The sequence below is a fragment of the Aptenodytes forsteri genome, unplaced genomic scaffold (assembly GCF_000699145.1).
Source record: "Aptenodytes forsteri isolate BGI_AS27 unplaced genomic scaffold, ASM69914v1 Scaffold8, whole genome shotgun sequence".
Classification (NCBI taxonomy): Eukaryota; Metazoa; Chordata; class Aves; order Sphenisciformes; family Spheniscidae; genus Aptenodytes; species Aptenodytes forsteri.
In genome coordinates, this window is record NW_008796218.1 from 8,399,223 (window position 1) to 8,418,856 (window position 19,634).

The 19,634-nt window shown below is 38.9% G+C and overlaps 1 protein-coding gene across 1 annotated transcript in view; it reads left to right on the forward strand.

Annotated features, from left to right (window-relative positions):
* The first annotated feature begins 1,523 nt into the window (after positions 1–1,523).
* The window catches only part of PARVA (parvin alpha), a 35,937-nt gene continuing 17,826 nt past the window's right edge, over positions 1,524–19,634 (forward strand). Inside the window, exons 1-6 of the mRNA XM_009288906.2 lie at positions 1,524–1,551; positions 12,280–12,369; positions 12,469–12,539; positions 13,180–13,282; positions 15,201–15,341; positions 17,334–17,449. Coding sequence (XP_009287181.1) covers positions 1,524–1,551; positions 12,280–12,369; positions 12,469–12,539; positions 13,180–13,282; positions 15,201–15,341; positions 17,334–17,449 — 549 coding nt within the window. The remainder of the gene's footprint in view (positions 1,552–12,279; positions 12,370–12,468; positions 12,540–13,179; positions 13,283–15,200; positions 15,342–17,333; positions 17,450–19,634) is intronic.

Consider the following 19,634-nt stretch of genomic DNA (forward strand, 5'->3'; position numbering starts at 1 on the left):
GCTGTACTTACCTCCCAAACGGGATTGCTGTAATAAAGTATCTGGGACACTTACGGTTCTATTCAGAAATTAAGAAAAGGAAAGCTTGGTAAAGAACTGCCAGCTCAGTATTGTCCTGTAATTGAATGCTGTTATTCAGCAGTTCAGCAATCCAGTTTCCCAGTGCCAGAAAGCAATGGGACTCCAGGAGTCAGAATGGGGAGCCCCATTACTACTTGTGAGTACAGCATGAAATAGGACTGTTGGCGGGGGAAAGCTGCTTTTAGGAGTGACCCAGTAGCTGCAGAGCTATGTGTATCAGAGACTCCTTAGAACTGGCGAAGAATGTGGTTTCAGAACAGTGATGAGAGCTCCGTGTCTTTTTCAGCAAGGAATCCCATCTGATACAAAACCTGGGGGAGGAAAGTTGTGTAGCACAGCTGAATAACCCTAAACAATAAATACCTCTCAGTTCTCCATACTTGCCTTTTGGCACTGGTACTTTAAATGAAGTTCAATTGGAAACTAGAAAGGTGACCACTTTCAGCGACTTAGAAATGAGCCGGGGATGTGTCACTTCCCTCATCCTGCTCCAAGTTGAAACAGACACTTAAATATTTTACAGCTTCTGAAAAGTTTTAGTCTGTTTAAAAACTTCATAGCAATTTGATTTTTAGCCCGAGTAAGTAATTGCTTTAGATTATCTTTTCATTACTGTCCCTCTTTGGAAGGACCCATAGCCCATAAAACTAGTTTATTTCTTACCAGTAGTTTATTATTCTTTTGATGGCTCATCCCTCTCCTTTCCTCTGCTTTTTAGCTTGCTATATGCTTAATCCTCCTTCCATGTAAGTTTTGCTAATTATTTCAGTAGGGAAGTATTTATAGAGAAAGGAGTACTGTGATCAGGACCTGAATTTGGTAATATCACCTGTGCATCTCAATTCTGTCAACAGGATTCAAGGATTCTGTAGCTCTTGTTGACCAGCCTTTGTTTCACCAAAAAAAAAAAAAAAGAAGAAGGAAATTTCACTTCCAGTATTGCCATGTCTGTGTCCAGATCTTTCCTACGCTTTGCGGGGAATTGTGACTTTATTCAGTTGTAAGGGGAAAAGGTACAAGTTACCTACGGCAGAAACAGACTATGAGATTGATAAAAACATGTGCTTTATACTTGCTGTTTGAGCATTTTGTTCAGTTATATGACTGATAACAAAAGCACACAGTCAAAACTGCATCCCAGCATTCAGAATGCAACTTACCAAGCTGCAAAAAGCAGATTTAGTTTCTTTTGCAGATGGTCTATGAGTCTCATGTGGCATCATATTAAATTATATAGGCAGTCAGTCACTTGTTCTGAAGCGATGCTCTGAGCTGAGAGTTGTGATGTGCTTGGACCATTCTGTTGGAAAACAGGCTCTAAAGCTAATACAGCTTCTCTGAAGAGCAGCAGTAAAGGGGCCTGCAGAGCAAGGGGCTTCAAACACCTTAAAGACTACGGTTCTCCCTGTGATGCACTATGAGGGTGGCCCAGCAACCCTACGATGGGCTGTGGAGCATTTTGCCGTAAAGGTAGGAGACTAGACCAACTCATTCAGTTATTCTTCATCTTTATTTCTGTGATCTTTTAGGAGTATTGTTTTCTGACCTTATATTTTTGCAATGGTAGTTATTTTTGGTTTGTAATATTTTGAAGATAAGAATGGGAGTTTATTTTCTTCTTGCCCTTGTCAGACTTCATTTTTCCTGGGTAAAAGAGGAAGAAAATACAGTAGTTGTTAATTTTGAATGCTATTCCATGAAAATATTTCTGCAATATGAGTGAGACAGAATTAACTGTTTCATCCTAGTGGTATTTCATATGAGTATGTGTTTCTATTAACTTCAGTTTGGTACAAATTCAGTCCTTAAGTAATACTGGATCCAGTGTGAAAACAGATTTTTATCAGCTGAATTTCCATTCAGGGAAAATTGTCATTTGTAGTAAAAAGCATGCTTGAGATAGCAATTTTCAAATGGGCTACGTATCATGCAGTAGGTAAGTTTTAATATTCATGCTTATTAAAATTAAAATTTTGCAGTACTAAACACTTTCTAATAGAAATATTAACATAAACTCATTTATGACATCAACAACTGAAGGCTGCAGATTATTTCTGGGAAACTGAATGTGTTACTGCTATGAAGTAAAACCCATTTAAGGTTATTTACTTGGAAATACAGCCACAGCTGCTATTGGTATTAATGTTTTGCATGTTGAAATTGATACATTGGTAATGACAGCAACCCATGAAATGCATTTAACAGGTAGGAGTATTACAGAGAGTTTTTTCCCTTGTCTGGCAGCGCTTGACAGGTTGTAGCAAGTGCTGCTCCGAACTTACAGCTTGTTTGAGATCTCTTGGAAAAGACAGTTGCAATGCATGTGCAGTTCAGAGCTGTGGGTTTACCCTTACAGTGCTGGTGCTTACATTGCTTGCAACTTGTTTCGTGATAAGAAACATGTGAACACCATAATCAGATGAACAGTTCAGTAAGGTAATTTTTTTGAGACAGGGCATTTGGAAGTTGGAACAGCTGTTTGAGTTTTATAAGGAAATGAGCAAGATCAGGAGTGCACAGGAGGGTACCAGGCAGTGCCCTTGAAGGACAAGGCACAGGGCTGGATGAAAATCATTACTACTGGTTATATGAAAAGAAGGGTGTTCTCTTTGCTATGATACAGGTTTGGGAAACAAGGTGTGGGTATTCCTGTCCATTCTGTGTCAGGCTAAGCGTAACATTATAGACAGGTTTTTAAGGCTGTATTTTTAAGTGCCTAACTTCGATTTTACAAGTGCAATTTGTGTCTCCAGAAAGGAAACATGTAAATGTATCCCTTAATCTAGAAGTGCGTCACTTTCTGTGCTGCAGAATGGGGATAATGCTATTTTCTTCTGTTGGTGGGATGTTAAACTAATTAATTCTGATTAAGGGATTTGAGAGCCTAGACTGGAAAGTGTTGATTTATTTCCTGTGCAAATTGAGAACTAACTCTGCTTTCCTAAGCCAAACATAGTTTCCAGTTTGTACTACCAAAGTCCTGTCTTGCATCATCATCTTACACTTTTGTGTAAATGTGTTTTAGGAGAATACCACAGCCATACTATTGATCACACCACACTGTGATTCATGCCAGCTGACCGAAGTCCTCCCTCTAGTCAGGGGTTGCCACAGCCCTAATATATTCCTCTCTGTCCCTGAAATGACCCTTCACGCTGTATGGCTGGGTAAGAACAAGAGGGCTTCCACATCAGATGTGCATCTTGATGATGCACACTCATTTGAAATAAGGATGGGGAAACAAGTTTACCTTTTCTGTAGTCCTTCCTGTAACAGTCCAAGCCTGAAGTTTTTCTGCTGTCAAACGCACGCTAACTTCCACACTGGTCAAGAGAACCCCAAAGGGTAGTTTATTCTTCAGTGTGCTAGAAGATATATTTCTGCCATTTTAAGGTTTCATTTTTCTGCCCTTCACCAAATCCAGCCCATTTTCTTTAAGGATGTAGCTGGGTTGCTGTTGATCCAGCCAAAGCCACAGCGTAGTTTTTCCATGTTGAAGGCCTGTCTTTAGATCCCAATTCCCAAATTAGATCCTGATTCTGTCCTTGACAAGAAACTTCATCTCCCTAGAACACGCTGCAGAGACTTTTAGAAACCAGCTGTGTGTTAGGCACAAATATTAAATGTAGCAAGAAATTAAATCTTTCAAATGGAGGGGAAAAAAAGAATTAGATGTCACAGGTCAATTCTCATTTGTTGTACTGAATCTGAGAACTACAGTTAGATGCTCAGGATTGATACAGAAGGTACCAAAGCATGGACTGCAAGCTACCAGTTATGCAAATAAGTAATAAATCTGCAGTTTTGTATCCATTATTATTTTAATTTCTTTAGGTCACCCTTATCCCATCTTCCTTGTGTTTGCTACTTGTCCAGCCTTGGTGTCACCCTCAAACTCTATCTTGGTTGACTTTGATACCAAAGAAAGATCTTGAAGCATGAGGAGCTCTCAGAAGATATTAAGGTGGTTTTGGTTTTGTTTCTTCCTTCTGGGATGTAGAAATACTTGGCTACTTACTACAAATCTTTTGACCCTTTGTCACAAAGTCATTCCTTGAAGATGACCAGATGTTTATATTAAAACACAAGTAGCTCTAGTTTGAAAATAGTGACCATGTGTGATACATAAACCAATTCGCAGTCCTTGAAAAGGAACTTAAACTTTCCAGTGTATGTAGTCATTTTTCTAATTCTTCCAAGAAGTCATCTAGATTATTGAGATGCAGTGGGTCTGACAATTTTTTTCTCCTTCAAAAACAAGGCTTATATACACACAAGAAGAAAAGAGCAAGAAATTCAGGAAATCCTCAGCTTGCTACTAGTGTGCCCTCACATTCCTAAGAACTATTTTCGGGTTTTCCCTTAGGAATAGCTAGAACTTGTTGAGCTGGGAAAGACTTCTTGGAACAGATCTTTGGTTTTGTCTTTTCAGCATGAGCGCCTCTTGTTGATGTTGGAATAGCTACTATTAGCTGGTTGGTGATTCAGAGAACGAGGCAAGTCAGTCCTATAAAATCAGCTTCTCTAATCCACAATATTTGGAAAAAACTGTTGCAGCAGACTGGTGAGCATATAGGATGAACAATTGCCTCCCTTTGGTTAGGGTTAGGACTACACCAAGAGGTCTGTGACTCTTTTCTGGATGTTGCTACCTGCAGATTTGTTGTAACTTGAGAAATATCGAAATATAGGTGAGGAGGATACAAATGCTCTCCCTTCTGTCTCCATATAGCCCCAAGCACCCCATGTAGTTCTGAGATATCTCAATAAATCAGTTCTAAGATATCTCAGTAAATATCTCAATAAATTGGAAATCTTAGCTGTCAAAGGATTTGCTTCAATAAACTATTTTGTATTTAGGGATACCATGTGCAGACCAGCTAACAGCCTGCAGGTATCTTTTGCACAAAGACCCTACCAACGTATGGGAGGCAGTTTGAGGAGTTTTCAGGCTAGAATCAGATTCAGCGTAGCACATTTTGATAAGAACTTGGAATGGTCACAGCATTTCTCGTATGCATGGATTGTTCTTCCATGGGGGAAAAAAATCAGTGTCATTTGAATTCCTGTCTGCATTTGTTCCCAACACTGTCTTTTGGTTTTTTTCAGTCATATTTTAAACACTCCTATAGGGTGACAGGCTTTTCAAAACATCGGCAAATACTGCTGATGTATTTTAAAAGATGTGTTGAGAGGATGTATTGAAGGAATGAATGGAATGACCGGCATCTGTGTTAGCTTGACACTGCACCACTTGTTACCTCTTAGAAACTACAGGAAAATTCTGAGAAAGAACCTTCATCCCAAATGAAATGTGAAAGCATGTAAGGCTTAATGAAGCTACTTGTGTCATGGCAAAGAAAATCACATATACTCTTTAAAAGGATTGAGTTTTGCGCCCTGTTTTGTTGTTGTGTTTTACCTACTCAGACCAGAGATCTGTCAATCTATGGAGGGTTTTTTTCCCTGCTAATTGCAAAAAAGTAAGGAACAGCAAGCTAGTCACTGAGGTACTTTGGAGTAGCTTTGGGCTTTAAAGAAAGTTCAAGGCAATAAACATTTAATTTGTATTGCATACATGAAAATTAGATTATAGCATTTCTCCCATTCTTTTTTGTGAACAGCATTTCTCCCGTTCTTTTGTGTGTATGCCATGTTTGGTTTAATGGAGAAATGAGAAAAGAAAATAGATTCTTTTTTGGAGACTGGGTACTAATGCAGTAACATTAAAGGCAGGCACACTGTTGTCAGCCAGTTTGCATGTTTATTTACTTTTACAAATGGTTGGCTTGGAGTCAGCAGTTAATGGAATGAGAATGATGTTCCTGTACAGATCATTTCCTGAGAAACATTTTCAATTACAAACATATCTCTGCTTTTCTTTCCTCATTTGTTATGTCTTGGAGAATAAATGGGGAGTAGCATTTACAACTTAAGGTTTATGTTCTGAAGACAATTTTAACAATGATCCCCACATAAAAAGGCCCCTTTGTAGTTGCAGACATATGTTTATGATGTTTTGTGCTGCGAATATCAAATTTCTGGTGGACGCTGTGTCACACTCTGCAAACTTGTAAACATCTATAAATCCATTGCATCATTTTAGTACCATGTGTAATGCAGTTTTATTGTCTTTTGTGTGGATTTCTTTTGTTTGGGAGTTAAAGCTGAGCTGCCAAAATCCATATTGGATGAATTATGTATTCAAGAAAATTAGGCAGTACCATTTTAGATTAATATTTTCTTTTCCCTTTGTGGACTTATAAATGCATACACACAAGCATTAGAAAATAACACTTTGGATAGATGGCCCAGAAAGCAATTGCATAAGTTTGCTTGACTAAATAGTACTATTCTGCAAAAGCTTAAACTAGGACTTTTTGAAAATGCTTTTGCTGTTTTTTCTCTCATTCTCTGACCATCTTAGGTAATTTGGATCTCTTCTCACATTTGCCGGTACAAATTCAGAATATACTCCACTGAAATTATATCAGGGTATAAAACTGGAGTATGTAAGGGGGAATAGAAATCACAGTGAGCCAGTGAGCTGGTATAAATCAGCATAAATCCACTGAAATCTGTGCGGATACAGTCATTTACACTCAAGTCTGCATTGCAGACTATCAAGTCAGTAGAAGAAGTAAAGCTGCTCTTGTGCACAAGTGGTTACAAAAGCAAGCCATCAAGGCAATGAGCATTTATCAGAAATTTGCACCCAGTGAAGAGAATATGAAATCAAAACTGATTCATCTAAATTTGGCTCAACTATAATTGAGTGGATATCTCTGTAAAAGAGCTGTAAAGACATATCTTAATGAAAATCAACATTTTTCTAAACTGTCTGTAACTTCTGGCTACATACGTAAACATATGTAGCATATGCATGCATGTTTGAAAGTGGATGTATATATAAATATCCAGTGTTACTCTGGCAATATGATGTCTGCAGCTAGCCTTCCAAGTTGTGCTTGTTCCAGGAAAAAGTAGCTTAAGACAGAGACACGGCACGTAAAGCTACTGTCTACCATAGTAGTTTATAATATCAGGTAGTTTGTCCTTTGACTTTTTATAGAAAGTGTAAACTCCTGGAGTCATGTGAATGTCAACAAATCTCAGCTTCCACAAAAAAAACCCCACCCAGCAAACCAAAGTATTTGCAACCTTAAAAATGGCTGAGAAGACCTTGAATGGAAAACCCTTACATTAAAGAAAGAAAGGAACTTAAAGAACTGCAGAAGTGTGTATGTATATATTTATGTAGGTGTATATGCACATATTTAAATCTCCTGATTTTGAAAGATTGAGGTTAGAAGCATTGTGTCACTGTGCTCCTCCAACATTAGGGTTCGGTTCTAGTTAGTCACAAACTTTCAGAATCAATCCGTTAGCGTTGTAGCACTTGAGTAATTTTAGTTTTGTAAGTACGGAATCAATTATATGGAAAGACATGGCTGTAGCACTCAGAGGAGAGACCATTTAACACTACATCTTGCTGTATTTATTTTATGATTCTTTGGATAGATATGTAAAATACGTCTAAACCACAGAGAGTGCATTGGGTGATGTGGCATTTCTGAGCTCAGTTAAATAATAAGGTGTGTTTTATTCAAATCAGAATAACATTAAGCCCCGAATACTAAACAGGGCAGCAAAAAGCCTTCAGCACACAAAATAAACAAGTAAAAAACCCAAATGAAACTGTCTAATAAATACAATGTGGAGCAACAGGCTGCATGTACTAGAGGAATTAAGCCAATTTAAACCGTATGGGCAGTACTCCACTTTCAGATGTGTTCGGCGTCCAACGGTTTCAATGGCAGTTGGATGCACGCATCAAAGGGCAAAGTCTGGCTCAGAGCACCCGCGTGGATTTGATAGCATAGGTTTATGACCTTGTAATCCTAGAGCATCTAAAACAGTAAGAACTCTATCCAGCTTAAAATAGCTGCTGTAGTTGCTGTTGATACAAGCTTGTGGGCTCCCTAGCTCTGGGGCCAAATTTGGTGCTGGCATGATAGGAGGAAGTCTGTTGACAGCTGATAGCAGTGGAGTTGCACTTGATTACATCATAACAAATTTGGCATGTGGAGCTGAATCAGAAGTCTGAGCAGAAGTGTCCATTCCTTATCCAGAGTTAAAACTGGGACTTTCACATTGCCAATCCACAGAGATTTGTCTGGGCCATGTGTAACTCTGTTGCTTTTAAGGGTCTTGCTTTAAAAGTACATTCAACCCCCAGTTCCATTCAGCATGGTCACTGTAAAAAAAACCACGAAGGACTGGATTTTTCTCTCATGTCCAAAAGGATAAAGTCCCTAATCATGCCATTATAAGCACAACGAGAACAAGCCCCATGGTAGCCAACGCACTGGGCTGTATCTGGGCCGCAGCAGAGGGTGAGAACAGAAAGGTGCTCTTAACTCTGATTGCTGGGGTCATCCAGAGGCCAAGTGTGCCTGATGTCAAGCAGACAGCTCTGTGAATACTGTCCTTCAGAGGAGCTGCCACAGGTCCCAGTGTGCTGGTCTGGCTCCTGGCAACTGGTGTGGTATAGGTGAACTGCTGCAGCTATGTTCCTTCCTCCCTTCCTGGGTCTTTACACTGTAAGACTCGGAGTGGGAGTCTTACTGACGCTCCAGGTCACTCCTCAAGGTATTTCAAGAAATCAGATGATTTTATTTTAATTTCAGCTGCTGCAAAAATTGTTCCAAACCCGTGTGCTTTGTTTTTATTAAAATACTAAATTGCTGAAGTGATTTTCATGAAAATTAATTAAAACAAATTAATGAAAAGCAGCTGAAAAATGGATTTCTCTGCTGAAACTGTGGTATGCAAACTTTTAACCTCAATCACATTTTTGTGGTTCCTCTATAAACACCTAAGTGTATAATAGTGGTTTGTCATGGAACTTTTTTGATGGAAATTCTTAGAAAGTGAGGCTATACTCTCTCCCTTTACGTACAACTTCATATAATGCATGTGTTCTTACCTGCTCCTTTTAGTAGTAGTATTAATCTGTAGTTAATTCTTTTCTCTTCAATATTGGGAAAGAAATGAAAAAGCTGCTATCAGGCTCAGGGCTTCTCCATCATGTTTTCTGCTTGTAGGGGACAGGAGGGCAGGAGGAGTCTTTATTACGGGTCTAATACCAACCTTGGGCATGGGTTGTGCACTGCAGAATGCAGTGGCTGAGGAGGAGCTGTCCTCTCTGGCAGACTGGATCCATCTGGGATCTTTGGATCATCTGGTGGTGTGTTGTGTAGGTTCTGTAGTATAGCTCGGGCAGGTATGAGAGATGTATGCGATTCGGGTGAGCAGCTTGGGGGAACAAGACCACCATTTGTGTATACCTGTGTACAGCAAAGCAGGACTTAGCCCCTGCTGTACAATAAATACAACACTTGCAATGCATTCTAGAACAGATCAATGTGTTAGTTTACCATGGATATCTATTATTATTTTATTTTTATTTTATGTTCCCTTTCCATGCAAAGATATAGTGGTTTTTTGTTTGCTTTCTCTTATTTTCAGGAACTCCGATGAAATGATGAAGGTCATGTTATTAAAAGTAGAATGTAATAGTTGTGCACATTGGAGGACAAAAATGGGGAGGTTCAGTGGGCCTTGTAAAGAGTGCCATATAAAACATTCAACCTTGAAAGGTCCGCCCAGTCTCCCTGGAGAAGTGTCAGCAAGCTCTGCCAGTGGGTCGCTCCCTGGGTAGAAGAGCCGAAAGCTTTCCCCACTGTCCTTCACTAGGAAAATGAGCTTTCTCCAGTGTGTCTTGCCCAAGCAGAGCATCCAGCCCTTTGGGATAGGAGAGCTCAGCGGAGCCAGTTGGCTTGAACAGATTTTATTTTCTATGCTCCCTCTTGGGTTTGATGTGAAAAAAATGTTTTCTGCCTAGGAACCTTTGTGTGGAAGTCCTACACAAACTAAACATTTCAGAACAGAAAGACCTCCACATGGAAGTTTTCTATCCACTGACGTTTTTATGCCCATAACCATTTTGAACCAAAATGAAAAAAAAAAAAAAAAAAATCAAAGAGGTTAATAAAACCAACAATGATTTTCTCTAAGGAGTGCTAGCAGTTCAAAAAATTGCCATTAAGTGTAAGCAGTTCCTGAGACTGTACATGCTAGACCAAATTCATCCTTGCTATAACTCCTCAGAACTCAATGGAGTTACATGAGGGATTAATTTGGTCCATTGCTCTCAGCCATCAGTTTTAGAGGATATACAACAATCCAGGGAACTATTATTGTCAACATTATTTTATGACTCTTTAGAGCTGCTCAGTATTTGTATTTCACAGATACACAAGCAGGGTGAGTGTATGGAGTGAAGTTAGTGTTTCAGTATGGAAGGTAGAGGATCTTTCAAAGTTATTTTTGTACAGTTAAAAGTAGTAAGCATTCTAACAGCCATTATTGCTGTGGATCTTACATAGATGCCTGAATACAGCTACACAGACTCTTGAAATGGGCACAGGCATTTCATCTGGCAGAGCACAAAACATTTCACAAAGCATAGAAAATATTTGGAAAGTTTTAAGTACTGTTATCACACCAACTGACTATTATCACAGTGTTCATGTGAAACTTAGCTGTACTTATTGCACACAGGAAGTTAAGGCAGAGAAGTAAAACCATTTTCCAAAAGCTAACTTATGAGGCAGTCACGGGGCCAGGAACAAAACACAAGATCTCTACTATCGCTTTCTACTTTTCTGTTTTTTCCGAACCTAAATTGTTTCTGTAACTTTCAAAATAAACTGAGGAAAGCTTCAGGTAGTAAATCTGAAGTGTTAGATGGTGAATCTGCATCTGCACGTAAACCGTACGTTTTAGTTCATGTCAGAAGGTGTATACAGCTACTTGAATCTTTAGGACACATGTAGGATGGTTGAATTAAGTTATTTAAGTTTAAACTCTGACTGGAACAGTTGTGCTAACAACCAGTTCTATTGAAGGTCTGTACACTGGAAAATGAGTGGTCAAAACAACATACTTACTTGTCATTCATAAGACAGCGAGCCTCTTTCCTGATTTGGTAAATCAGGTTTGCACTGATTTCTTGGTTGCAAAGCAAGATACAAACTTGTCTGATCTTTGGAGTGGGTACCCTCTCTGCACAGTGCTATGTGTTCTTCCATAGGATAGGGTAGGATTAGGGTATTGGCTTGTTTGTATTTATTCTCTTCTGTTATGGAGGCATGTTTGGGCAGTGAAGGAAGGGTTTTGTCTTTGTAACTTATTAAAGTTTGGGTCACCCAGAGGCATGAATGAAGTTGCTCTGAACTATACCAGGTACAGAACCTGTACAGTACAGAACTAGTGGCAGGAGTGCTTTTACACTCTTCTCTGGATCTCTTTGTTCCTATGTTCTCAGAGCATGTATTAGAAGAACATTGATTTTTGCAGCATTAGGGGACTTCGGCTGAGTAAGAACTTGTCCATATTTCCTGACAACTGTGGGCATCTCCAAACTATGAGATTTTGGATTACTTCCCTATTCCTGTGTCCAAGTTCTTTCTCAACCTGTCTGGACTCCACACTAAGGCAATACTTTTGAGGGTTCATCATCTTACACCTGTGTCCTGCTGCCGTGGTTTCTGCTAAAGAAAGGCCAAGGACACAGGCCAGAAGCATCCCACAGTGTGCTCCAGCTGGTCTCTGACCTGAACAACAGAGAGCGCCGTGTGCTGCGACTGCACCTTAAGTCCTAAATAGTTTATCAGTATGGCAGCTCCTGTGTGGATATATAGTCAGACCCAGCTCTTCTCAAGTAGCTAAACTTGAAGCATCTCCAGAGCAAGGGTGACATAGCTGAGAACAATAATAATTTCCCTCACCTAAAATGATTCATTAGTGTTAAAATGTCAGGACTATTAAAATGCAAGCGAGCCTTTTAAAATTTGAGGACAATGGGCGTTATCCTGGAAAAGATTTGAGGAAATTGCATTGATTCCAGTACAATTATCCATGAAAAATCTACTCGTACAAGTAAAGGTTTGTTGGCTGGGCCTACCACTTTTGTTAGCAATATTTTATTGCTGTAATTACACCTAGTGGCTTATCTAATAGAGTCATGTTCTTATACAGAAATTAAGACAATTAATGCTACTTTTAGCAAGAGTGAAATAGTAAGTAAAATTGAATTGAAATTTGACCAAGCTCTTCTTTTTTATTTCCTAGTATCTGAATTACAGGAAGAAGGAATAAATGCCATTAACTTACCTCTCAGTCCAATTCCATTTGAACTAGACCCTGAGGACACTATGCTAGGTAATTCACAACAATTTTACATCTCAACATAAAAGCTTGATGTAAAATAAAGTGTCATGCCTGTAATAGTTTCTAACATCTTTCTTTTAAACCTTCCAGAGGAAAATGAAGTCCGAACAATGGTTGATCCAAATTCAAGAAATGACCCAAAATTACAAGAACTAATGAAGGTAATGAAAAGCATGTAAACACTTTCAGGAAAGTGAAACTATTTTTTAATGCTATCCCTGCCTCTTTCATTTGAACACTTCAAAGCACTGTTTAGATATTAATTAAATGAAACCACATGGTGTGTACATCCCAATGAAATGGGCAGGTCATTTGTTGCAGTATCTTTCTCTAGATATGGCACAGTGAGACTTAAGAATTTGGATTAAAATCCTGAGTCCAGATTCTTAGTCCCATTCCACCCCCAATCTAAGATCACACTGACTTCTCTTGTAGTCTTTGTGATTCTTGGGGTTAGAACTTTAGCAGGAAGCTTTATTAGAATCGATTTCAACACCTTTTGCTTCACAATAAAATGTTAAAATACTACTGAAAGCAAAGGATGGATTTCACTCCAGAAGGCACTGCATCAATCGGGTATTTGTCTAGACGTTGTGGTGCATTGCCACGGCCACCTTTGAAGAGTCCTTCCTAAGTCCTTCCTGTTTTATTCTGATGGCACTTCAGACTGATTTGTATTTGGAGCCATTGTAGCTTTGGTATTCTTTCTGCTAAATATTTTCATCATTGTACAAAATGACATGTGTTTTAAATTGCAAATGAATAGTGTATAATACTGCCAAATTTGTGTTTCCCATATAGGTATTAATTGACTGGATTAATGATGTGTTGGTAGGAGAGAGGATTATTGTGAAAGACTTGGCTGAAGACCTGTATGATGGACAAGTATTGCAGAAATTATTTGGTAAGAAAAAATATATGTGCATGCTGTTGGGGCACTTTGTCAGTAAGTGGATCACTTGTTCCTACTTAGGAGCCTTGGTATCATCTTACATTTATGCCACTAAGTGATATAAAAATAGCATTGTATTATGAGACCCTTGAGCAGTAGGCTGTACGCACAATCCTTATAGCTGCGGTGCAACGTGTGGTGCTCTGTAGTTGATGAGAACAGCATAAAGCCTACCTGGGGTGCTAGAGAGGGAGGGTTCTTGTTTTGGCAACAGCATTTGCTCCAGTTAAATTTATTATCTGCATATGTGCTGCACAAACTTAACGGTGTTACAAGTGGAAAGTAAGTTTGAAGGCAAGGGTATTTTCAGTACAACGGTGGATGTTTTTAATCTCTGCTGGTTCCATACTATAGTTTATTCACATCGCGAAGTTCCTCTGGAAAGTTGGAATTTCTTTCTGATTTGATGTCTGGCTTTTAACGTTGCTGAGGTAATGGTACCCAGTGGACTGCAAACTGAGCTTCAGCTGAGAAACAGATAGAGAAAAGAAACTGCTAATGCAGAGCTGGCATGTGCTTTTTTAACTGTTGGCTTGGAAGCCATTTTCTTAGTTATTACAGCTCATAAAGTCTCTAGTAAATTTCTTTTCAGTATTTTAAATGAATCTCGAAACATCATGTGAGCACTTCTAATAAAGACTACACAGACTATTCCCTTCTATGAATGGTTAAGCTATTGAATATATTGTGATGGACTGGATATGCCCCAGACTGAGCAATTTGATTCTTATGGGCAGACCTCCAGTGACTTCACCCAAAACCCAAAAAATGCATATCAGATACAGCCTAAATATGCGTATACTGATCCAGCACTTACGGATTTCAGTGGAATCTTTTCCATTACCCTTAATTCCTTGTGGATCAGGTCTATGCTAACTGAAGACTTTGGTCTTGTTGTCAGACTATGCACAGACTGATTTCTGTGGAGGCACAAGAAACTCATGGAGATAGCAGTCTCTTAGGCAGGATTCATAGGCTGGTAGCTCAGACTCACTCTCTTCGGGAAGATATTCAGTTGGCTTTGAGAACAAGATCAGCTCTTACCAAGCTTAATAAGATATTCTGTCATAGAAGTAAATTGATAGGCGACTAAGCATTTTGTTGCTGGTGGTGTTATCAGGGAGCTTTTATTGCTAAATTTTTTTTGCTTACTATGTAATGGTAAATACTAAGCCATGTATGTATATACCTAGCGATCTGTACTAATTATTAACAAACCAATTCATAAAGTATTTTAAAATCTATTGCAAATTTTGAGTGCAAAAAAGGGCTGTGGTTTCATAGAAAGAAATTGCCTAAGGTTTTAGTTGTTTTCATACCTCCAGAAATCCTTGTTCGCATTTCTTGGGCGCATCTTCCACCTCTATGAATATGGTGTCACTTCACTTTTTATCACAAATGGGCCAAGTAAAATTTTTAAATCTCCTGAGTATGAGGGAGAGGCTGGGAGGCTGAGACTGATGAAACAAATCTTCTTAAAGTTGGTCTCTGTTTTCTAGGTTTGATGGTCTGCTGTACAAGCCACTTGCATACAGGATACCCTTTATCCAGTAGCAATAGTAGTGGGCCTTACCTCAGAGTCTGGTGTTCCCTAAAGGGAGTTGCAGCAAACATTTGTTAGCCAGTAGTGTGGCTTTCATTAATGCTTGGCCTTCCCCTTGGCAATGGGTAAATAAAGGGAAAATGTGAACTGTATCTTTAGGAGTTCAGAAGTGTGGGGGGAAGTGGCTCTGGAAGGAAAAGCAGATAATTTTAAAACAAGGAAGTCTAATAACTCTTGAATGTACATCTAGGTGCATGGTATGTCTTTATGTTCTTCATGGAGTTGGCAGTGGTTTTTCTTCTTTTTTTTCTTCTATTATCACTTCAGAGAAACTTGAAAGTGAGAAGTTGAATGTTGCTGAAGTTACTCAGTCTGAAATTGCTCAGAAACAGAAGCTACAGACAGTACTTGAGAAGATCAATGAAACCCTTAAACTCCCTCCAAGAAGCATTAAGTGGAACGTTGACTGTAAGTTGTGTGTTTTCTATGCTGTTCTCATTTGTTGACAGCCAAGAAGAGTTTATAGCTGCTATCTGGAATTCTGAAATATCCAATGATAAGGGAAGGCTGAAGCCTGGTATTTATGGTATGAGCTGCTCTGTAGGGCACTTCCAGATGTGGTACACTCTATCCTCTTTACTGGTGCTCAACCTCCAATTTAAATAGACTGTCTTTTCAGAGTCTGTCAAAGTATGGTATTTCTGCTCTTAAGTTCATATGCATACCATCTTAGGTTTTCTGTTACTGAATTGGTTTGCTGAAACAAGCAAGTACCTGCATAAATGTAGTAGATACGCAGAAGGAGAGTTAAGTCCTAGGACTCTTTGTGTAAAATTTGCAACATAGATATGAATAACATTTGTGATTGTTTAAGGCTAAATCTGAACCACTGATTTTGATTACAAAACTCTCATCAAGATTAGGACTGTACCCTTCCTGTTTTCTTGTATTAAAAATGAACATAGTAATATCTAATAGAAATGCCTTCAGTGGCCCAACACAAGGCATTTTAGTGCATATGCATTGCAGAAAGCAGGTTATCAGCAGTTTTAGAAAATTAGGCCTCTTAATCTGTTTTAAGTTTGGTATCCAGAATCATTTCACACTGGTGACCAGTATATAGCAGTTTCCCTGTCTCCTATACCTGTCTTGACCCGAGCTGTTTTGTATCCTGTTCCATTCACAACAAATTAGTGAGAGGGAGAGAAATAGCTCGAGGAAGGAAGAGTGAACATTAGGCATCTCTGACTTTCCCCTTCGTGTGGTCCCACTGAGTTTTCTGTCCCCATCTCTCTTCAACCTCCCCCCAGGTTTTTTCCATTCTCTGTTATGCAGCTGGAGGCAGGGTGTTTGGAGTGGCCTGAAAATTTAAATTCAAGTTTTAATTTAATGTTTTACATGTGTTGTAGAGCTAAAGTAGAGATAGACAGCAGCAGCTGGAGCCAGCTGTAGCACACACCGGTGCTAGGCAGACAGACAACTTTTAAGGGTTCTGCTAAAGCACCTCATCCGTGATCACTGGCACCCCAGCCAAATTTGACAGCGATGCTGCATTTCATATGAATGAGTATCTCCACAGCAGAGTTGAGACTTGCATTGGAAGATAATGAAGAAGGATATTTTAGTGAATCTGATCCTGCTTTACCAGTGACGTAAGGTAGTAGTTATTGGTTAGTTCAAGTACAAAGAACATAAGTGCACTGTACTGTAGCTATCTAAGATCATTTAGGAATACTACTCTGGGGAAGACTATAAATGCAAAAACAAAACAGAAGAAGAAGAAAGGCAATAATAAGCATTAGAAATTACTCACTTTCATGCTAATGGTTTGATACTTGATTAAGGATTTCCTACAGTATGGCTTTTGATACCTTGTAAGTCGCGTTAGTGTTAACTACCCGTATGAAACCTGCTGTGAAAAAACTTCAATAACAAGGACTATAACAACTTCATGAGGAATGTTTGAGTCATTGAGTTTAGTAAGTTATTGCTTAAGGCTTCTGCCAAAATAGGCTCGTTTATCATCCTGCAGACATTGTGACACTTAAAAATGAGTAAGTGCATGTTATGAGTACAAAAATATCTTTCTGATAGTCCATAAATCCTTATTGAAATAAAGGGAATAAAGGAAAGGCAAGGAGAATGCAGAGACAGCACTTAAACTGCTGTACATGAAATCTGGCTTTTGGATTAGCTTTAGATTTCCATCTACGCAAGCCTGCGGCATCCAGACATGTTGCAAAAAGTAACACTTTGGTGCTGACGCATATCACTGACTGGGCTGCATTCGTGTGACCTGTTGAGCAGGAGGAGACCAGTAAAGGAGAGGTGCTTTAAAGTGCCCCCTGGCTCTATGTGGCAAGAGGAAAAGAGTCCCATAATCCCTACATCCTAAAAAATCAAAATATGTGCCCTAGTTACTTTGCAGTTTGTAACTTGTGCTTTTAATATCTATTTCAGCTGTTCATGCTAAAAGTCTTGTAGCAATACTTCATCTCCTGGTTGCATTATCACAGTATTTTCGAGCACCAATCAGACTCCCAGATCACGTGTCCATTCAGGTTGTTGTTGTGCAGGTAAGAGAGGTGTTAAACAGCTCTTGGTAGTGTTGTGAAATTGACTGAGGGGTTTCTTGAAAAATACATCTAGAGTTTCTGTTTGGGTGGGCATGTGTGTCTCTTCAGCTGACAAGAAACACACGTGCATCTTCCCTTCCCTGCTGACAAAGCTTCAACCAGAAAAAGGCAGAAGTGCTTTCCCAGGTTGAGCTGTGGCTCAGAATATCTTATTTTGATTGTGAAGTGGCCAGACTCTGACATTAAAAATATATGAAGCATTATTATTGTTGGAATGTGTTTGTTTATCACCCAATATGATCTCTAGAATTATTATTTTTCCCATTTTTGACGGTCTTCTCACTTGTGCAGAGATTCAAATCATTCTTGGCACTGAATGATGAATTGTCACTGTTTATTACATTCGGATTCATGTTAGGTGACTAAATATTCTTTTTCAGCCTTGTGCATGCTAATTTAGTCTGATTACAGTGTTGGCTTTCTCATAAGCATGCAAAAAACCTCCATCAACTAAATCTTTTGTGTCAGTCAGTCTCCTTATTAGAGCCTCATCCATCCAAACTCTTCATGTTATTCTGTTCATGGTTTTTCTTTCAGTTGGACTTGTGCTTGCTCTATCTTATTTGGCCTCTTCGCATTTAATCTGCTTTTCTTTCTCTCCAATTAACTTTGTATTTATTTTTCACACTGTAACTGTCTTTATTTATGTGTTTTAACTGATGTTACCCTGAAGTATGTGGTGCAAAGAGCTATTGCTCAAGTTTTGTGTGACTAAAAATCTGTGGGACAGATCTAAGAAAGTAACCACTCCTTTTTCCAGCATTCAAATCAGACAAGTTTTGTAATTTGGGGAGAAATCTGAAGGAGAGTATCTGGTAGATGTATCACTGATGCCTGATAATGACTCATTGACTCTCAGATTCTGCTTCGTGGGTTTCTCTACAGATGATGAAGGAGAACCCCAGCAAATCTGCACTTATGTGTCTAAGGCTTCAGAAGAACGTAATTTTCAAGCACTTTCCTTTCACTATTATAAATACATTAATTACACTGGTTTATCTCAAAGTTCTACCAAAAACAGCTTAAGAAATCAGGAGTGCAGTGGTCAGGGCATCTTTGGGATGAGAAACTAAACCAGAAAAAGAACACAGTCCTAAAATAAAGAACGAGATCTTGCATTCTGCTGTCACTCCATACGTCCAGACAAAATTCCTGTTGAAATCAATGGACGTAATTGTCCTCTTGTTTAATAGGCTAATGTAGTTCAACAGCAAATCCACTGAAGTCAGTAGAGATAAACCAATTTAAAAACAATAAGTAGTGGGAGAATCTGGCTCACTGTTTTGCCTCTTAGCTACGCAGCTGTAGCTCAGGCGCCAGTGAATTGCAGAGAAAGCAGTTGCACCAGCATAAAACCCAAGTAATGTTGCAGAAGATTTTGCCCTGCAGACCCAGTTCTTGGTGAAAGCCAATCAGTGGAACTCCAAGGCTATGCTGATTCCTATTAACATAGGGTGGGGGCCAGTATTCTTACTGTAATTGTGTTTGAGACATTTTTAATTTTTATTTTATGGTGGGTGGGGTTTTTTATTTTTTAATCTGTCTTTCATGTCCTGTGGGATTGGTTCTGTATAATTCATCACGTACCCTTTGAACTCAATGAAAGTTTTAATCAACAATCAGCAGCTCCTAAAGCCTAATTTAGTGTTCAAACTTGCACGCCTCATGTTCTAAACCCTCATACAGTCTGTAAAGTAAGGTCATGCCTAGGGAAACTCAACAGACTATGTGGTAGCTAGTTTTAAATTCTACTCTATACAGTTTCATAAAGGAAATAGTAGAGAGAGAGAAAAAAAAGAACAAAATACTTTCATGAAGTCTTTAAGAAGACTACCCTAATCCATTTCAAGATTTTGTTAGGTTTAGAAACACATAAAATGTGAGGGTTGCCATGTTGGCTGGGTGTAGTTTATTGAAATAGAAACAAAGATATTTCTGAAACAAAAAATGTGCTCATGCCCAACAGGTAATCGACACAGTTCTTATGCAAGCTTGTTTCCTTTGGCTTTTTTGTACAAAACCTGTTAGCAATGAGAGTAATATGAAATCTGGGTTATAAGCTGATTTGGGAAAAAATGTGGTAGTTGGACCTTTTGTAGCTGTTTTGTTATATTATTTTCTTTTT